Raw genomic sequence first — 18,889 nt, 5'->3', positions numbered from 1 at the left:
CCATTTCGGACATCAGAATAAATACCTACCACATTACTTTCCACACAGTTGTTGAAAAATAAATTACAGAACACGTTAGGACTGAATTTCAAAAAACTGTGCAGTCTGTTCTTCCCTAAATACAATTTCTCCTGTCACTTATGATTTGTAAGTGGCACAGAAATATGATTTGTTAAATGCAGAGCCTGTGGTTAAGCTGAGGAATGGATTCCCTGGGTGTGTTACTTATAAATCATATGGCCTGGGGCAAGTTACTAACTATGTTAGTTTTCTCATCACTTAAACGCAGATAAGGACAGAGTGAGTTAAACATGTAAAAAACATTTAGGAAAACATTTTTCACATAATTAATGTTAGCCTTTACATTATTGCCATTATTATTACTTGATATGTTAGATAGAATTCAAATCCCTCAAACTTCTATTGTCTCTTTTTGAGAAGGTATAATTCACTTAAATATTATAAAGGAGAGCTCTTTCTGATCTACTGTTTTTGATGATACTCAGAATTAACACAGTTAACCCTATACACAAATGAATTCTCTTTGTGGGCTTTTTTGTGTTATTTTCCTCAGTTCATGAGCAAATGTTACTTACTGAATGTGGAAAGAGAGAGTCACAAGTTTATTAGAACCCTCAATAAAATGGGGACCCTCAATTTTACTTCAAATGTTCTCATAATTTAACACCAAACAAATTTTCTTCAAGCACGAGAAAGAAATACTAGCTTGTTACTTTCTCTCCATGACCAATAATTAGGTGTGTATAACAAGAAGAAAAACACAACATGTAGAAAAAGAAACTATTATATAAATCTAAATAAAAACTGTTCTACTTAGCAACATTTAATAGGGCTTTATTGGGGAAGAGAGGTGATTATGGGGGAAGAGAGACTATGTGTCTGCTTTTCAGCCCAGATAAGTTTTTGGTTGGTGGGAAGAGTGAGAGGCGGTTATGTAACTTGGGAAGTTGTTAAATAATCAATACCTTGCACAAGGAAGGTTTTCTAAGTCTATTTTCCTTCACATAATCAACAAAACAATCCTTCATGCTACAGCTTTCAGGAAGGTTGAAAAATGTTTTCCAGATTTATTCATGGTTTCAAAGTAACTATTATTTATGTTTAAAATTAATGGCTTCAGTTTCTGTTATTCTAATGGAACTTAATATTTGTATTTTACTTCAATTCCTAAAGGGGTACTTCGAGTACAGCTTATGGCTTGACTTACTTCCTTTATTATCCAAGGTTTCTTGGCAAGTGACACTGCCCGGGGAGCCTCTGGGCCTCGGGGGTGTAATATGACGAAAAGCGTGTGGGTGCTGTCTCCAAGCCTCCCCGTGTCTCTGAACGTAGTCACAACCAAGAAGGAGTGATACCGCACCAGGCTACTCTTCATCACATCTCCTCTATGCTGGTATAGATCCTGGAGTGTTTTTATGGCTCTAACTTGAGTAATTGTGCTGATGGCTTTGCAGCCAAGGACACAGACTCCAGAGTTAGACGGCCTAAGCTTTCAAATCCCTTCTCTGCTACTAACTCACTGTGTGACTTCTGGCGAATTACCTGCCCTTTTCTGAGCTCAGTTTCCTCATCTGTAAAATGGGAATAATTGCAACATGTCCTTCCTAGGGCTGTCAAAAGGAGTAAAGAGGAAAGACTGTATAAAGAAGAAATGCAACAACTCATAAAAGAGTTTCTGGTGCATTTTAAACATGAAGATTATTTGCAAGTCTACCGCAAGCTTTCCATTTCCCTCCATTCTTAGATTTCCTGATCCGACTTTTACAGTTGGCTGTGCTGTATCTGGCAACAGAGCTTAAAGCGTTCAAAGAGAAAATAGTGAAATAGGGTAGAATAAATTTCATGGCAGAAATAAACTTTAAATTTGCTTGGAAAAACAGTGTAAGTTCAAATTCATGTGGGAAAAAAATATAAAGAGGGAGAAAGAAAAAGGAAAAAATCATATGACACCTGGGAACGTGCTCTGAACTGCCTGTGTTGTGCCCTGTTTGAGGCAGTCCATATGATGGGTTCATCAAAGCCTCTATAAAACCAATTCCTTGTGTGCACCCTGTATGAATTCTCTTTAACATGAAATAAGCTCCTAAAGATAAGGAGATAATTGAGTTTGATCACATAACCATCATGAATGGAATGGTCTCTCTCATTAAAGCACAATGTTTTGGAGCTGCCATTTTGTATATTACTTTCTAAGACCATGCATGACGTGAATACACTATTTACTAGATCTTATTTTCTCATCATTAATCCGCTAGAGCTGAACACTTACAATATTTTTCACCTATTTTACATTGTAATTGAACTGTATCCACACAAAAGTGGTTTTCCTTCTTTTAGTAGAGAAATTGCTCTCATTTTGGGTAATATGGAGATTGATATACTTTATGAAGTTTAGTGACTCTTCTAAACTAGAAAATACAACGTCGTTGCTCAGATTCTAAACTTCAGTGTCAAATGGCATAAGATTAAAAGAATATGTGGGTTTCTAAGAGTAGAATTAGTCAATTTCATCAGTTCATGAAATCAGTGTATCAGAACTGGGAGTTTACTGGAAAATCTAAAATAGTATGTGGCAAGCCTCTTCTAATTAGAAAGGTTCTGCTCCAGTGGCTTTATATTTTAACAACTTTTTTCTTTCTTAAATAAATATTCTGCTGGGGTGAGGTGACACCAGGGCCAAGTCACTGCCTCATATCACCCCAGGGTCAAAACCCAGGCTCCCTGTCAACCTTCTCCATTGCCCATCTCCAGAATCAGAGATGTTGGTGCCCCAACCCAAACAACAGTCTGAAAATCTGAAACCCACTCTTGAACCCAGCCTTTCTCTTCAAAATTGAATAAAGCAAAGGCCAGAAGGAATGAGAACATTTTCTAAGGCAACATAATGATTTTGTAGACAAAACTGTAATTTAGGTTTCTTTCCTTCCTGTTTTGAGTCTGGTATCATATGCTCCTTAACTTTAAGTCACAGACTATGAGTTGGTGTCTGCTTAAAGTCTTACTAAAGTTTTTAAATATTTATATTTTTGTACAGAAGATAAGGCACTGAACTATATGTGGATTTACTTCTAAGCACAGGCAGTTTAATACTTACTCTTGTGTTGTTTCTTTCAGCTTTAAGTTCAGAGATTTCTTCTTCCTTTTCTAGAAGTTGTTCCCTGCAGGCATTCAATTCTTTTGTCAGTGCAGCAAATTCCTGAAAGAGAATAACAATATTTGAAAACATATTCCAGATATTAAAAAACGTATGATAGCAGGAATTAAAAAAAAATCTAAATCTAAAATTTTGAATGCAAAGAATGGAAAAAAACACAAACTGACTAGTCAATATATACTTATATATGTATATACATTGCTATTAAATTAAATTCTGATGTTCAGAAAATGTTAATCCATGATAGCATACATGTTTTATTATATGTTGCTCAGTTGAGTGTATAAAATATGTGCCAAAATGTATCAGACACATTGTATCGAGCTTAACATTATTATGATAACATATTAATATTATAGAATGATTTAAATTTGGTTAATTTTGTGAACCCCAAAAATCTTACATTTCATTCCTATACAGCAATGTTCAGACTGAATATACAAGATCATCAAAAACACCACCACCACCAAACACCACCACAAACTAAAAAACCAGAAAATCCTCCAAAATGTACTATTTAGGGGTTAAAAGTTCAAGTATTTGTTAACAAGATGAAGAAAGACAATGTACCGTCTCTTACAAAATAATAAATGTATCTAAGACTTGGTAACATTATCCAAGATTGTATTAATTTATACATTGTTCAGTCTTTCCCTCTGTAATGTAAGTTCCACATGAAGATAGAACGTCTGACTTCACTGGTAATACTCCCAATGTCTAAGACATACTGGGTGCTCAATTAGTATTTATTTTCAATAAAGGAAAACAGGGTGATGATACAGGAAAAATTAAGGGTTCTGGAGTAATCCCCTCTCCATGTGCCAAATGACAATTTGGAAGAATCGTCAATGGCTTTCCCAAATGGGATCAGACATGATGTTTATATGGGTATTTTTTACCACTAGGCAGAGCTTAGACACAGTAGAGATTATTTAAAAAGAAAATTAAGGAGCCTAATTCAACTCTTCTGCCCTAATTTATAAGTATTATTTTTAAATAATTTTGGAAAACAGAAACAGATCCATTTTATTAAATCATTTACAGGTACTCTCAGTAATAAAACTGATGCTTGACAAATATTTAAGGATATTTGTCAAAATGTATCAGACACATTGTTCTGGGTTGAGCAAACACTGTCAGAAGATGAAAAAGAAAAACAAAAATGGGTGAGACAAGCGTGGCTGACCTAACCTCCACAAAGGTAAATTTAGTAAAAAGTAAATAAACATGATGATTATGCAAAGCTGGGAAAGGTTTAGAGTTTATATTTTTATTTCCTTCAAACTACTTATTTGCTGAGTTTCTCAGAGTTGCTTCAGCCAAAGTGGTACCTCAAAGACCTCAGAGTAGACACAGAGTTTAAAATCAAGATGAAAAAGTTCATTTTTACATTTTGGCTGGCATTATAGATAAATGAATTCTTCCCTGAGTGCTCCCTGCTTAAATGCTGATGATATTCTATGAGTATATTATTTAAGTGGAGAATGGAAATAAGCAACAAACAGAGAACAAAAACATTGCTGTAACAAATAAAACTTTAAACTGCGCAGTTTAGATAGAGAAAAGAAGAAGGTGATATATTAAGCATATATATTGACATACAGGCATTTAACAATTACTCTGTACTCATGAATATTGAAAGATAACATATAAATCAACTGATATTTTTAAGATCATACCAATTAAAAAACCATATCTGGGTCTATCTTTCAGGAGCTTAGCTTGCTATGTACAGAAAGAAAAAGATTAGGAAAAAATTTTTCATAATTTTAACATTAGGTATTTCCAGGTAATGAAGTGAATTTTGTTTCTTGGCTTCCTCCTATCATCAAAACTCTCTACAATGGGGAAATATGCTTTTATGCTAAGAGAATAAAAAGAAAATATAAACGTGTAAGTGTACTGAAACAGTCACATATACAAAACTGAAGACAGAACTAAATCAAGATGTTGCTGGTGACACATGACTTTGAATTTTTAAAAATTAATTTATCATTGATATACACTCCTATGAAGGTTTCACAAGAAAAACGATGTGGTTATTACATTCACCCTTATTATTAAGTACCCCCATATACACCATTGCAGTCACTGTCCATCAGTGTATTAAGATGCCACAGAGTCCCTATTTGTTTTCTCTGAGCTACACTGTCTTCCCAATGACCGCACACACATGATGTGCACCAAGCATGATACCCCACAATCCCCTTCTCCCTCCCATTCCACCCGCCCTCCCACACCCCTCCCCTTTGGTAACCACTAGTCCCTTCTTGGAGTCTGTGAGTCTGCTGCTATTTTGTTCCTTCAGTTTTGTTTCATTGTTGTACTCCACAAAAGAGGGAAATCATTTGGTATTTGTCTTTCTCTGCCTGACTTATTTCATTGAGCATAAAAACCTCTAGCTTCATCCATGTTGTTGCAAATGGTAGGATTTGTTTCTTTCTTATGGCTGAATAGTACTCCATTGTGTATATGTACACCTCTTCTTTATTCATTCATCTACTGATGGACACTTAGCTTGTGTCCATATTTGGCTACTGTAAATAGTGCTACGATAAACATAGGGGTGCATATGTCTTTTTGAATCTGAGAAGTTCTATTCTTTGGGTAAATTCCTAGGAGTGGAATTCCCGGGTGAAATGGTATTTCTATTTTTAGTTTTTTGAGGAACCTCCATATTGCTTTCCACAATGGTTGAACTAGTTTACATTCTCAGCATCAGTGTAGGAGGGTTCCAATTTCTCTGCATCCTTGCCAGCATTTGTTGTTGGCATCTATGTTGGCCATCCTAACTGGTGTGAGGTGTTTCTCATTGTGGATTTAATCTGCATTTCCCTGATAATTAGCGATGGGGAGCACCTTTTCATGTGCCTGTTGGCCATCTGAATTTCTTCTCTGGACAATTGTCTGTTCATACCCTCCATCCATTTTTTAATAGGGTCATTTGCTTTTTGGGTGTTGAGGCATGTGAGTCCTTTATATATTTTGGATGTTAACCCCTCGTCAGATATGTCATTTACAAATATATTCTCCCATACTGTAGGATGCTTTTGTTCTGCTGATGGTGCCCTTTGCTGTACAGAAGCTTTTTACCTTGATGTAGTCCCATTTGTTCATTTTTTATTTTGTTTCCCTTGCCCAAGGAGATGCATTCAAGAGAAAGTTTCTCATGTTTATATTCAAGAGATTTTTGAATATGTTCTCTTCTAAGAGTTTTATGGTTTCATGACTTACATTCAGGTCTTTGATCCATTTTGAGTTTATTTGTGTGTGGGGGGTAAGACAATAAACCAGTTTCACTCACTTGCATGCAGCTGTCCAGTATTACCAACACCAGCTGTTGAAGAGGCTGTCATTTCCCCACTGTATATCCATGGCTCCTTTATCATATATTAATTCACCATATCTGCTTGGATTTATATCTGGGCTCTCTAGTCTGTTCCATTGGTCTATGGGTTTGTTCTTGTGCCAGTACCAAATTGTCTTGATTACTGTAGCTTCGTAGTAGAGCTTGAAGTTGGGGAGTGTAATCTTCACTGCTTTATTCTTCCTTCTCAGGATTGCTTTGGCTATTTGGGGTCTTTTGTGGTTCCATATGAATTTTAAAACTATTTGCTCTAGTTCGTTGAAGAATGCTGCTGGTATTTTGATAGGGATTACATTGAATCTGTAGATTGCTTTAGGCAGTATGGCCATTTTGACAATATTAATTCTTCTTACCCATGAACATGGGATGTATTTTCATTTATTGGTATCTTCTTTAATTTCACTCATGAGTGTCTTCTAGTTTTCAGAGCATAGGTCTTTCACTTCCTTGGTTAGGTTTATTCCTTGGTGTTTTGTTCTTTTTGATGCAATTGTGAATGGAATTATTTTCCTCACTTTTCTTTCTGCTGGTTCATCAGAATGCAACAGATTTCTGTGTATTAATTTTGTATCCTGCAACTTTGCTGAATTCAGATATTAGATCTAGTGTTTTTGAGGTGGATTATTTATGCTTTTATATGTACAATATCATGTCATCTGAAAACAGTGACAGTTTAAGTTCTTCTTTACCAATCTGGATGGCTTTTCTTTCTTTGTGTTGTCTGATTGCTGTGGCTAGGACTTCCAGAACTATGCTGAATACAGGTGGGGAGAGTGAGCATTCATTGTCTTGTTCCCGATCTTAAAGGAAAGGCTTTCAGCTTCTCGCTGTTAAGTATGATGCTGGCTGTGGGTTTGTCATGTATGGCCTTAATTATGTTGAGGAACTTCACTTCTATACCCATTTTGTTGAGAATTTTTATCATGAATGGATGTTGAATTTTGTCGATGCTTTTTCAGCATGCATGGACATGATCGTGTGTTTTTTGTCCTTCTTTTTATTGTTGTGGTGGATGATTTTGATGGATTTTCCAATGTTGTACCATCCTTGTATTCCTGGAATAAATCCCTTTTGATCATGATGGATGATATTTTTTATGTGTTTTTGAATTTGGTTTGCTAATATTTTGTTGAGTATTTTTGCATCTATGTTCATCAAGGATATTGGTCTGTAATTTACTTTTTTTGTGGTGTCTTTGCCTGGTTTTGGTATTAGAGTGATGCTGCTCTTGTAGAATGAGTGTGGAAGTATTCCCTCCTCTTCTACTTTTGGAAAACTATCTGGAGGATGAGTATTAGGTCTTCACTAAATGTCCGATAAAACTAGGTGGTGAAGCCATCTGGTCCAGGGGTTTCGTTCTTAAGTAGTTTTTTGATTACCAGTTCAGTTTCATTTCTTGTAATTGGTCTATTCAGATTTTCTCTTTCTTTCTGGGTCAGCCTTGGAAGGTCATATTTTTCTAGGAAGTTGTCCATTTCTTCTAGGTTATCCAGTTTGTGAGCATGTAATTTTACATAGTATTCTCTCATAATTCTTTGTATTTCAATGGTGTCAATAGTGATTTTTCTTTTCTCATTTCTGATTCTGTTTCTAAGTATAAACACTCTTTTTTTCTTGATAAGTCTGGCTAGGGGTTTATCTATTTTGTTTATTTTTTCAAAGAACCAGCTCCTGCTTTCATTGATTCTTTCTATTGTTTTATCCTTCTTAACTTTATTTATTTCTATTCTAATCTTTATTATGTCCCTCCTTGTACTGACTTTGGGCCTCATTTGTTCTTCTTTTACTAGTTTCATTAATTGTGAGTTTAGACTGTTCATATGGTATTGTTCTTCTTTCCTGAGGTAGGCCTGTATTACAATATACATCCCTCTTAGTACAGCCTTTGCTGCACCCAACATATTTTGTGGTGTTGAATTATTATTGTCATTTGTCCCCATATATTGCTTAATCTCTGAATTTATTTGGTCATTGATCCATTGATTATTTAGGAGCATTTTATTGAGCCTCCATGTATTAGTGGGCTTTTTCATTTTCTTTGTGTAATTTATTTCTAGTTTCATACCTTTGTGATCTGAGAAGCTGGTTAGTACAATTTCAATCTTTTTGAATTTAATGAGGCTCTTTTTGTGGCCTAGTATATGGTCTATTCTTGAAAAGTTTCTATGTGCACTTGAGAAGAATGTGTATCCTGCTGCTTTCAGGTGAAATGTTCTGCCGATGTCTGTTAGGTCCTTCTGTTCTAATATGTTGTTCAGTGCCTCTGTCTCCTTACTTATTTCTGTCTTGTTGATCTGTCCATTGGAGTGAGTGGAGTGTTGAAGTCTCCTAAAATGAATGCATTGCATTATATTTCCCCCTTTAATTCTGTTAGTATTTGTTTCACATATGTAAGTGATCCTGTGTTGGGTGCATAGATATTTATAATAGTTATATACTCTTGTTGGACAGACCCCTTTGTCATTACATAATGTCCTTGACTCTTGTTACTTTCTTTGTTTTGAAGTCTGTGTTTTCTGATACAAGTACTGTAACTCCTGCTTTTTTCTCCCTATTAGTTTGCCTGAAATATCTTTTTCCATCGCTTTACTTTCAGCCCGTGTATGTCTTTGGGTTTGAAGTGAGTCTCTTGTGGGCAGCATGTAGATAGGTCTTGTTTTTTTTTAATTCATTCAGTGACTCTATGTCTTTTGTTTGGTGCATCCAGACCATTTATATTTAGGGTGAATATTGATAGGTATGTACTTATTGCTATTACAGGCTTTAGATTCGTTGTTACCAAAGGCTTAAGGGTAATTCCCTTAATATCTAACAGTCTAATTTAACTCAATTAGTATGTTATTACAAACACAATCTAAAGGTTCTATTTTTTTTTCTCCTATTTCTTCCTCCTTCATTCTTTATGTACTAGATGTCATATTCTTCAGTCTTTGTCTATCCTTTGATTGACTTTGGGGTAATTGATTTGATTTTGCATCTGCTTAGTAATTAATTGTTCTACTTTGTTTATTGTGTTTCTATTTCCCCTGGTGCCAGCTATTTAGCCTAAGGAACACTTCCATCTATAGAATTCACTCCAAAATACACAGTACAGCTGGTTTGTAGGAGGTAAATTCTCTCAGCTTTTGCTTATCTGGAAATTGTTTAAGCCATCCTTCAAATTTAAATGATAGTCTTGCTGGATAGAGTATTCTTGGTTCAAGGCCCTTCTGTTTCATTGCATTAAATATTTCATGCCACTCCCTTCTGATCTGTGTGGTTTCCTTTGTGAAGTCTGATGATAGCCTGATGGGTTTCCCTTTGTATGTGATCTTATTTCTCTTTCTGACTGCTTTTCATAGTCTGTCCTTATCCTTGATCTTTGACATTTTAATTATTATATGTCTTGGTGTTGTCTTCCTTGGGTCCCTTGTGTTGGGAGATCTGTGCACCTCCATGGCCTGAGAGACTATCTCATTCCGCAGATTGTGGAGGTTTTCAGCAACTACCTCCTCAAAGACACTTTCTATCCCTTTCTCTCTCTCTTCTTCTTCTGGTACCCCTATTGTTTCATTTGGATTGGTCACATAGTTCTCTCAATATTCTTTCATTCCTAGAGATCCTCTTTCTCTCTGTGCCTCAGCTTCTTTGATTTCCTCTTCTCTAATTTCTATTACATTTACTATCTCTTCTACTACATCTAATCTCTTTTAAATCCCTCCATTGTATGTTTCATTTCAGATATAGAATTTCTTAATGATTGAATCTTGGTCCTAAATTCTTCCCTTAGTTCTTGAATATTTTTCTGTACCTCCATGACCATGTTTATGATTTTTATTTTGAACTTGCTTTCAGGAAGATTGGTGAGTTCAGTTTAATTTTGTCCTTTTTCTGGTGTTTGTGAGATTTTGGTTTGAACCAGATTCCTTTGACATTTCATATTTGTATGTGGTGCCCTCTAGTGCCTGGAAGTTCTAGTCTCTGGAGCCACTCAGCCCCTGGAGTGGTGTCAGGGGTCACAAGGGAGTGGCGCTGGTGCCTGGGTGGAGGAAAGAGCTGTATCCTTTCCAGCTGCATTTCCTTTCTCCACCGTCAGAACCAGTGGGCTGAGCACACACGTGTTAAGTCTCTGTGCTTTGCGTTTGTAGCTGCTGTGGGTGGGGCTTCCCTCTGGCTGGCCTGATGCTAGGGTAGGGACTGCTGGTTTGTGAGCTGGTGCCAGCAGGCCAGGAGGAATGCATAGCAGGCTGCGTATCACAGTGTGGGGCTTCAGAGCTGAGTAGCCAGCCAGGGGAATGGAGCACCTGAAGCTCCTGAAGTTCCCAACCTGCTGGGCAGAGCATGCCCAGAAAACTTTGTCCACTTATCCCTTCTCCGGAATAGCAAGCTCCGTGCAATCCCCACCCTTTCAGCAGTACTCTTACTGCTAGGAAGCCTCTCAGACTGACGGCCTTTCCTTTGCCCCAGAGAAGACAGATATGGATTCCTGTCCTTCACAAACAGCTGGAATCTCTGTCCCTCCAAGTATTCTGCATGTCTTAGCTTTCCAACCCCACTAATCTCCAGAGTACCATGCAATGTAGATTTGTGCTCCCAAAGCAGATCTCCAGGGCTGGGTGTTCAGCAGTCCTAGGCTTTCACCCTCTCCTTGCTCTGTTTCTTTTCCTCCCACCGGTGAGCTGGGGTGGGCTCTTGGGTCCTGCTGGATCAAGGTTTTGGTATGTTACCCTGTTTCATGAGGTCTGTTCTGTTCTCCAGGTGTATGCCATCTGGCACAGCCTTCTTTCCTGCTGTTCTTTGAGGATTAGTTGTATTAACTCTATTTTCATATTATATGTGGTTTTGGAAGGAGTTCTCTGTCTCATCTCTCACACCACCATCTTCAATCTCTCCTCTTGACTTTGAATTTTTAAGTTTATTATCATGATACTGATTCTGAGCAAGCTATTTAGTGACTCCATGTATTAAGATTAATCTTACATGTATTAAGTTCCTAGCAAATTTCAGGCAATACTTTCACATTATCCCATCTTACTTTCCAAATAACCAGTGAGGGAGGCTTATTCCCACTTTATGAGTGAAGAAACTGAATTATGAAGACTCAAGTCCAAGTTCACATAACTTATCACCCATAAAGAGTGAGCTATGCTGTTCACACAGTTCCCAAGTTTCCCTTGGCTAGTGCTTTCCCACGGTACCATTTTGATCAGGGTTGTTCATCAGGCTTATATGCTTCAGATTACAGTGCATTTAGCAGTGCTCTTCCTTATTTGAAGAATTAAATGACCATTACTGACAATTGCCTTGCATGATCCTTCTTAATTAGTCCAGAGGGAGTGAGGGTAGCGAGGAGGCCCAAGGCAGGGTATTCCTTCTGGAACAACAAGCATTAGACAAGCATATCCTGCATAGATATTTTGCAATAGATGCAGATGCCTCATAGGGAGCTCACAATCAAATGTTTTTACACTTTTCCTCTGCTATCTCTCTCCTCTGTACCTGTTTGTCCACCCTTACTTAGCATGAACTGAGTTGTATACCCTTTAAAAGATAATAATAATGCCAAATATGATTACCACAGGTTCAGCCCTCACAACATGCTGAGCACGCACTCATCCGTCACTGCTCTGAATTCAAAGGAGGACACAGGAAGAGCTAAGTTTGCTTTGAATTACTGAGGCAGGAGTAGTAGGTTGGTTACCAACCACAAACCATATTTGACAACTTGTCAGAGCAATCATTTAGTTCCCCATCCACGATCTGCCAAACTTCCTTCTTTCCCAAGGGACAAAATGACTTTCCCTACTCTCTACTTTCTTTCCGGAATTTTAAAGAGTGGTCAGGACACACATTGATTTGCCTTTATTATATCCTCACACCAAAGGGAATGTCCTGATTTTTTTTTAGTGTGTACTCATGCACAAAACACACGTTCACATGAATGCTCCTCCGTAGTGGTGCTACCTCAGTGCTTGGAAGATGACTGTAGAAGAAGCTACTTGAAGTCCTTGCTCTCAGTGGTTTATACACAGCCATGTATTCACTGCTCAAGCCACTCTTACTCAGGAGTGAACCACTTGTAGCTATACAAATCTTCCTCAATACTAATTCAACTCATGATGTAGAGAGAACATTAGTTTCTTAAAAATATAGAGCAAAATAAAAGAGCCTTAAAAACCAGAAGGTATCATTTCTTACACACAAGTCACATAATTTCTATGTGCTCCTGATTCTAAATTACTAGTCTCATAGAATCCAAAGTTCCTCTATTTCAGCTAGGTTTCTGGTGTTAGCTCTTTCCTCCCATGCCCCCCTCATCCTTCTAAGCTGTCGTTTCTTGAGCACTCATTACAGAACAGGAAGTCATTAGGAACTTTACATACGTTACATCATTTATTCATCATGGCAACCTTATTGTTACCAGAACACAGATGAGAAAACGTGAATACAAGAGATTAAGTCCAGCAAGGCCCATACTGGTAAAAAGCAATGCCAGTGCTGGTTGCAACATCCGCCAGACCTGTCAGATCCCAGAGCAGAGGTGAGCTGCCTTTGTATCTTGAATGTGGTTTCACCCCTGCTTGCTGGCATCAGCACTAAGGGTGAACTTGAGTAATTCAAGTGTCTGAACTGCTAATATCTCAAGTAATACCCTTTAGATCAGTGAGTTACTCTCAATCTCTTGTGTTATTCTCAAAGTGAAAAATACAGGGGCAAAGTACAGATTCACTTCTTTCCTGATCCTAATTCACTGTACAGGAGTAACGGGGTGGGAGAGTCTGCATTCAGAGCTTACTCTAGCCTTCCTTCCTCTCCTCTTCTCCACATGCCTCTTTCTGCCTGGTAAATCACCACAGCCTACCAGGCTGCCCATCTCCAGGTAGATGCAGAATATTCTATTTTTATACATGTTTCTCATTAAAGGCATTTTCTGATATTTAACATCAAACACAGAAAGACTGAAAGAGACTGCTAATTTCCCTGACTCATTTCAGGATGCTAAGCACTGTCAAGGAGGTTTATTTGGGGAAAAGGACATACTTTCTCATTAGTTAAACATTTGAAAAGTCTTGATTTAATAGGTGAGTCCTCACCTTAGAAAAGCAGGTCAGGAAAGGTTGCCTGACAAGAGGGAAATTCAACCTTTTAATTTCAAGTCCCTGACACCATGCAGCACTTTTCAGAGTAATCTATGATAATCCATTCTCTGTAATTACAACTTTAGCACTCTTTAGCTTTCCATTAAACCTGCATTCTCTCATCTTGTGGGCCACTTAGTTAACTGATGATGCCTTATATTTGCAGATGAAAATCTGAGCAAGTACTGGCTGAGGAATCCTGAGTACAAACCCATCTGAGAGAAAATAGAAAAAACAAAGGGTGAGTTGGAATTCAGCTTCACTATGAACCACCACCAACCTCACTAACCACAGAAAAGCATCTTTTAAGTTTACTCTCCAACCATCTAACATTTGTGCAAATCAAAAATAGCTCTAAGGAAAGCATATGGCATGGTAGCATGCTGACTTGACCATCTAGCATCTAAATTAGACAAAACTGACTACTGCAAAATATTTTCATAATGACTCTCTTAGGCTGTGCCCTCAATTTACTATATTTTGATGTCTCCTCTTTTGAAAATTGAAAATTCTTCTGGCAATTCTATTTGTAATCCTCGGTGGAAAGCTTTGGCTTTTAAATCTATGTTTCTTGTACATAACTGTATATAAATTTACATATTTAAAGATACACATCTCCTTCTCTACACCCTAAGACATACCTAGGACAAATTATTAATAGAAGTATTACACTGGAGAGATGAAAACAAAGCCACCAAAAGACAGCATATTCCTCAGATTTCATATCTACACATATCCCTGAATAGTAGTTCTTATAAATTCAGAAGAGTCTTTAGAAAGTTAGTTTGAAAATCACTTTGTTTGGAAACAAGAATCACTTATTTAATAGAAATCACTACCTCATCGTTCTCTATTTCTGCTATATTTTGTTATGTAATCAAAAGTGGGTTAATGACCTCTGCTCTTAAAATTGCCTCCTAGACTTGCATGAGTTCAGGGAAGCTGTCATCCAAATTTACTGTGCGAAACAGCCATGTCCCACGGTCAGCCCTGGGCCAGACAGCTTGAAGGTAGAATCGCCTGCATAATTAATACAATTTGACAGGCACAACTGGACTCTTAGAGCTTTCACAGATATCCTTGAGTATGACTACCCAATTTAAAAGGAAAGCAAGATTTAAACTCTATGCAAATAATATATTGTGCCTTATTGACTCTCATGTATCCATATTCTAATAAGAGAACTGTTTTGTCTTTTCCCTAACACTGCATAATAGAAGATTATGTTAATGTATCATGGTGACCTGAGAGATGCAGGTCTGTTTAAAATCAAACATGCTACATTAGCCATTTTATGGTAGATGAGAACATAGGTATTTTTTATTTTCCCAAAATCTTCCAGTCAAGATGATTGGCCTCATCTAAAAAGTGTGTGTTTGTTAAAGTCAAACATAGGTGCCATTAGGCAGCCTTGCCTGTCTGGCCATCAGGTCGCACTCCTACCATCCCTCACTAGACTCTCACTGCCACATGCCTGTCTGTATCTTGGCCCCACTCTGTGTCATGGTCTTTATGTGTCAATATGTGTATAGAGCTGCCCCAGTTGTTCTTTCACAGATGGTAGAGATGATTCGGCTTTGTTGTTGAATCCTGGAAGGCAGCAATGTTATTACAGATCAACTGGGAGCATAGTCAGAGCCGAGTGTGTTTCCCGGTACCCCAAAACTGACCACTCTGTCAGCATTATGACTTCCATGGGTCCTAGGTTACTTTTTCCTTCGTGGGCCCCTTCATTCATAAAAAAAATATACTGAAACTATATTTTATGACTTTACTGACTGATATAAAGATTAACATACTCCAGACTGGATCTTATTTATTTTTTTCTTTTAATTTCAAAAGTAAATGAAACACTTTCATGAGCCCCTACAAGTATCCTGAGCCCTAAGTAGTGTTTTTACTGGGCCTAATGGGTAAAGCGGCCTTATACTCTGCCTGCTCATGGAAGTCGTGTGTGGCTTGGTTTCAACATTACCAGTTTTAGAGTGGAAGAGAGCTGGGTTCATATGTAGGCCAATAGCAATGAACTTTTTAAGTCTCAGTTGTCTATCTGGGAAATGTAGGTAAATAGTGCCTTCTTGCAGGATTGGTGTGGAAAAAATGATATCAGTAGTCCATATGATCCAGCAACGGTACCCAAAGAAAATGAAAATTTAAATCCACAAAACATTCTACACATGGATGTTTACAGCGGCTTCATTCATAATTGCTAAAACTTGGAAGCAACCAAGATGTTCTTCAATAGGTGGATGGATAAGTAAACCGTGGTACTTCCAGATAAAGGAAAATTATTTAGTGATAAAAAGAAATGAGCTATCAAGCCATGAAAAGACTTGGAGGAACCTGAAGTACATATTATTAAGTGAAAGAAACTGACCTGAAAATAACGATAATTTCAACTATATGACATTTTGGAGAAGTTAAAACTAGGGAAACAGTAAAAAGACCAGTGGTTGTGAGAGGCTGAGTTAGAGGAGGATGGAATGAACAGATGGAGTACAGAGGACTTTTAGGGCAGCAAAAATATTTTGTATGATACTCTGATGACAGATGTATGTCATTTTACATTTTTTCAAATCCACAAAATGTACCTCATCAAGAGAGAACTGTAATGTAAACTATGGACTTTGGGCAATAATGAGGTGTTGATGCAGGTTAGCAATTATAGGAAATGTACCATCTGACGGGGATGTTGATACTGGGGCAGCTACTGGGGAGGCAGGGTGTAAATGGCAAATTTATGTACCTCCAGCTCAATTTTGATGTGAATCTAACAAGTAAGATCTAAAAAAGTAAGTTTAAAATTACAAAAATATGACATCATTAGTATAAATGTGACCACATAGGTCCTGGTTACAATGGATGCCCAATAAATTATATAAACTCAGTACTATATGAGTTATGTGTAGCTATGGCATATTTAATTTATTTTTGGTTTTCCTGCAAGACCCAGTTTTCCACATTAGGGCAGTATATTTCATTAGATGCTTTAGGAAATTAAAAAATCGAGGCAGTCTTTCTCCCCCCATTCATGGTAACTGAAATGTAACTCAAATCACACAACTGACTTAAATAAATCACTTACACAAATCTCATTGACATCACTGCCCCCCACACACTTATTTTGGAAGATCTTAATATCGCTACTAATAATAAATCAGGGACAGCAGGATTGCTGTCAAGGACAACAATAAAAAAGGCAGGGTCCCCCTGTATCATTAATAGACTAGTGTGCAGTGAAGGCGACTGGCATCGATGTGATAGAGTAAAAGTACTCAGCACATTTTTACAAATGGCTTTACCCCCCCAGTCTTTGTTTCTACAGACTTAGTAAATTCCTGCTGATCAATTAGGTTACTTACCTAAATCACATCAAATAATACTCTAGATCTCTTATAAAAATAAGGCATAATATTAATGTCTATAAAGACAGAAACAATAGAAAATTCTCTAGACATCATAAAACTGTTAAAAGTTCTCTGGAACACAAATTTCTAACCTTATCTGCTATTATTCTCTCCATAATTATCTGATTGCATCTACTACCACTACCTTGGGGCTTGTACAACTCTCAAGATGTTATCTGGAGTTTAAATGAAATGACAGGATAAAACATATTTTTGAGGAGTTTTTCAGTGAATCCTTGTGCTAGTTGCTATGAGATGCTGTTCGAGAGAAGCCCGGTTGCCTATAAGATGTTTGGCCAGAATCCAGGGTTATAGCTTAAAGCCTTCTGTAAATTTCCTGAGTCAGATAAGTAAGTAGGATGGGTCATGCTGAATGAAGATCCTACCCCCTTGGGCTCTGGCTCTAAATTTGGGTAGCTTCCCAAACCCTGACCCTGTGCATATTATTACTTAAATGAGACAGACAAATTCATTGCCTAGAACCAAAGCTGAAGTTGCCCACTCCAAGTATCCTTTTCCTTTAAATCTACTCCAGCTCCTCTGAATTTTTTCCCAAATTGCAAAAGCCCTCAGACTTGGTCTTACTGTAACAGATTTATTAAAGAAGACACAGAAGATCATAAGAGAAATCCTAACACAGGAACCAAGGCTTCTAGTTCTATAATCAAATTAACTAGCTTGCCCTTCATCTTGACTCATCTTTATGGAAAGGGAGGATCAAATCCTTTATCTTCACTTATATCCAAATGATATTTTTGCTTATTTGATGCTTGAAGCATTTGGAAATTTATTAACACTCAACATTGTAAGCACATTAGTAGCATCACCTGGCCCAGCACTGAAGCTAAAAGCATGTCGAGGCTGAGTCACTGCCAACTGAAAACTCTTATTGGCAGGAAAAGCTCATTTTCAACAGCTCTGACAGTGTAAAGCAGGAGGCATGTTTGACAAGATGCTGTGTATTAATTTAAAAGGCTTTAGCATCTGGTTAAGTAACACCTGCTGTGGTAAACACTCCCAGGCACACAAAATAGCATTCAAGCTGAATATTTAAATCTCTCAACATAGCTCAAGAAAGCTTTACCTCTAAACAAAACCAAACTAAATCATGTTTTTTCCAGCCAAAAACAGAATTATAATTACATAGCCAAAAACATTTGGACTATGACATTGTTTCCCTTTCAATGAATTAAAATGCTGTAGTGGGTGCTACAGAACTTAAAAACTATATTAAAACATGTTGTCCTGCCATGGAGAATTTTACTCTGTGCAGCTTTTAGAAGAAGAACGTAACTCAGAGAATAACACTTTGTGTCTTACTCTGTCGTATTAATATATAATCAAAGCAGAATTTGTCAGGGAGAAGGCGGAGGAGAAGGCAGAGAATTACAAACCATAGAAAGGAAAGAGCTGGCAGAAGTCCTCTCAGCACACACTCTCTGAAAGGGAGTCAAGGCTCAAGGATTACAGTCATCTGAGAATAGGGGTGGAGACAATTTTGGAATTATCAGGACATATGAACTTGATATGGTGTCATCAAACGTTCAAATAATGTAACATGTTATGAGTCCATGCATGCCAATAAATATTCTAAGAATAGTTGAATTTTCTGTGAAGTTTCCTGCAGAGAAGAGACTTGCCTAGTCAGCCCAATTTGTATATAAGCTCTGCTTGATGATTTTGCTTATTTGATGCTTGAAGCATTTGGAAATTTATTAAATTGCAAATCAATAAACTGACATTTTGATTATTCCTTTATTGACTTTACAAAAGATTACTAAATGCCTAACACTTAGGAGACCCTACAATTTTTCAGACATTA

At 37.3% G+C, this 18,889-nt stretch overlaps 1 protein-coding gene across 29 annotated transcripts in view; it reads right to left on the bottom strand.

Annotated features, from left to right (window-relative positions):
- The window catches only part of PPFIA2 (PTPRF interacting protein alpha 2), a 493,962-nt gene that overhangs the window by 195,955 nt on the left and 279,118 nt on the right, over nt 1-18,889 (bottom strand). For all 29 annotated transcript variants that reach the window (XM_073214786.1, XM_073214785.1, XM_073214788.1 and 26 more), the window contains one exon: nt 3,116-3,217. In XM_073214786.1, the coding sequence (XP_073070887.1) occupies nt 3,116-3,217 (102 nt within the window). The remainder of the gene's footprint in view (nt 1-3,115; nt 3,218-18,889) is intronic.

Source organism: Manis javanica, chromosome 10 (genome assembly GCF_040802235.1).
Source record: "Manis javanica isolate MJ-LG chromosome 10, MJ_LKY, whole genome shotgun sequence".
Taxonomy (NCBI): domain Eukaryota; kingdom Metazoa; phylum Chordata; class Mammalia; order Pholidota; family Manidae; genus Manis; species Manis javanica.
This window is presented reverse-complemented; position numbering and strand designations above follow the sequence as displayed.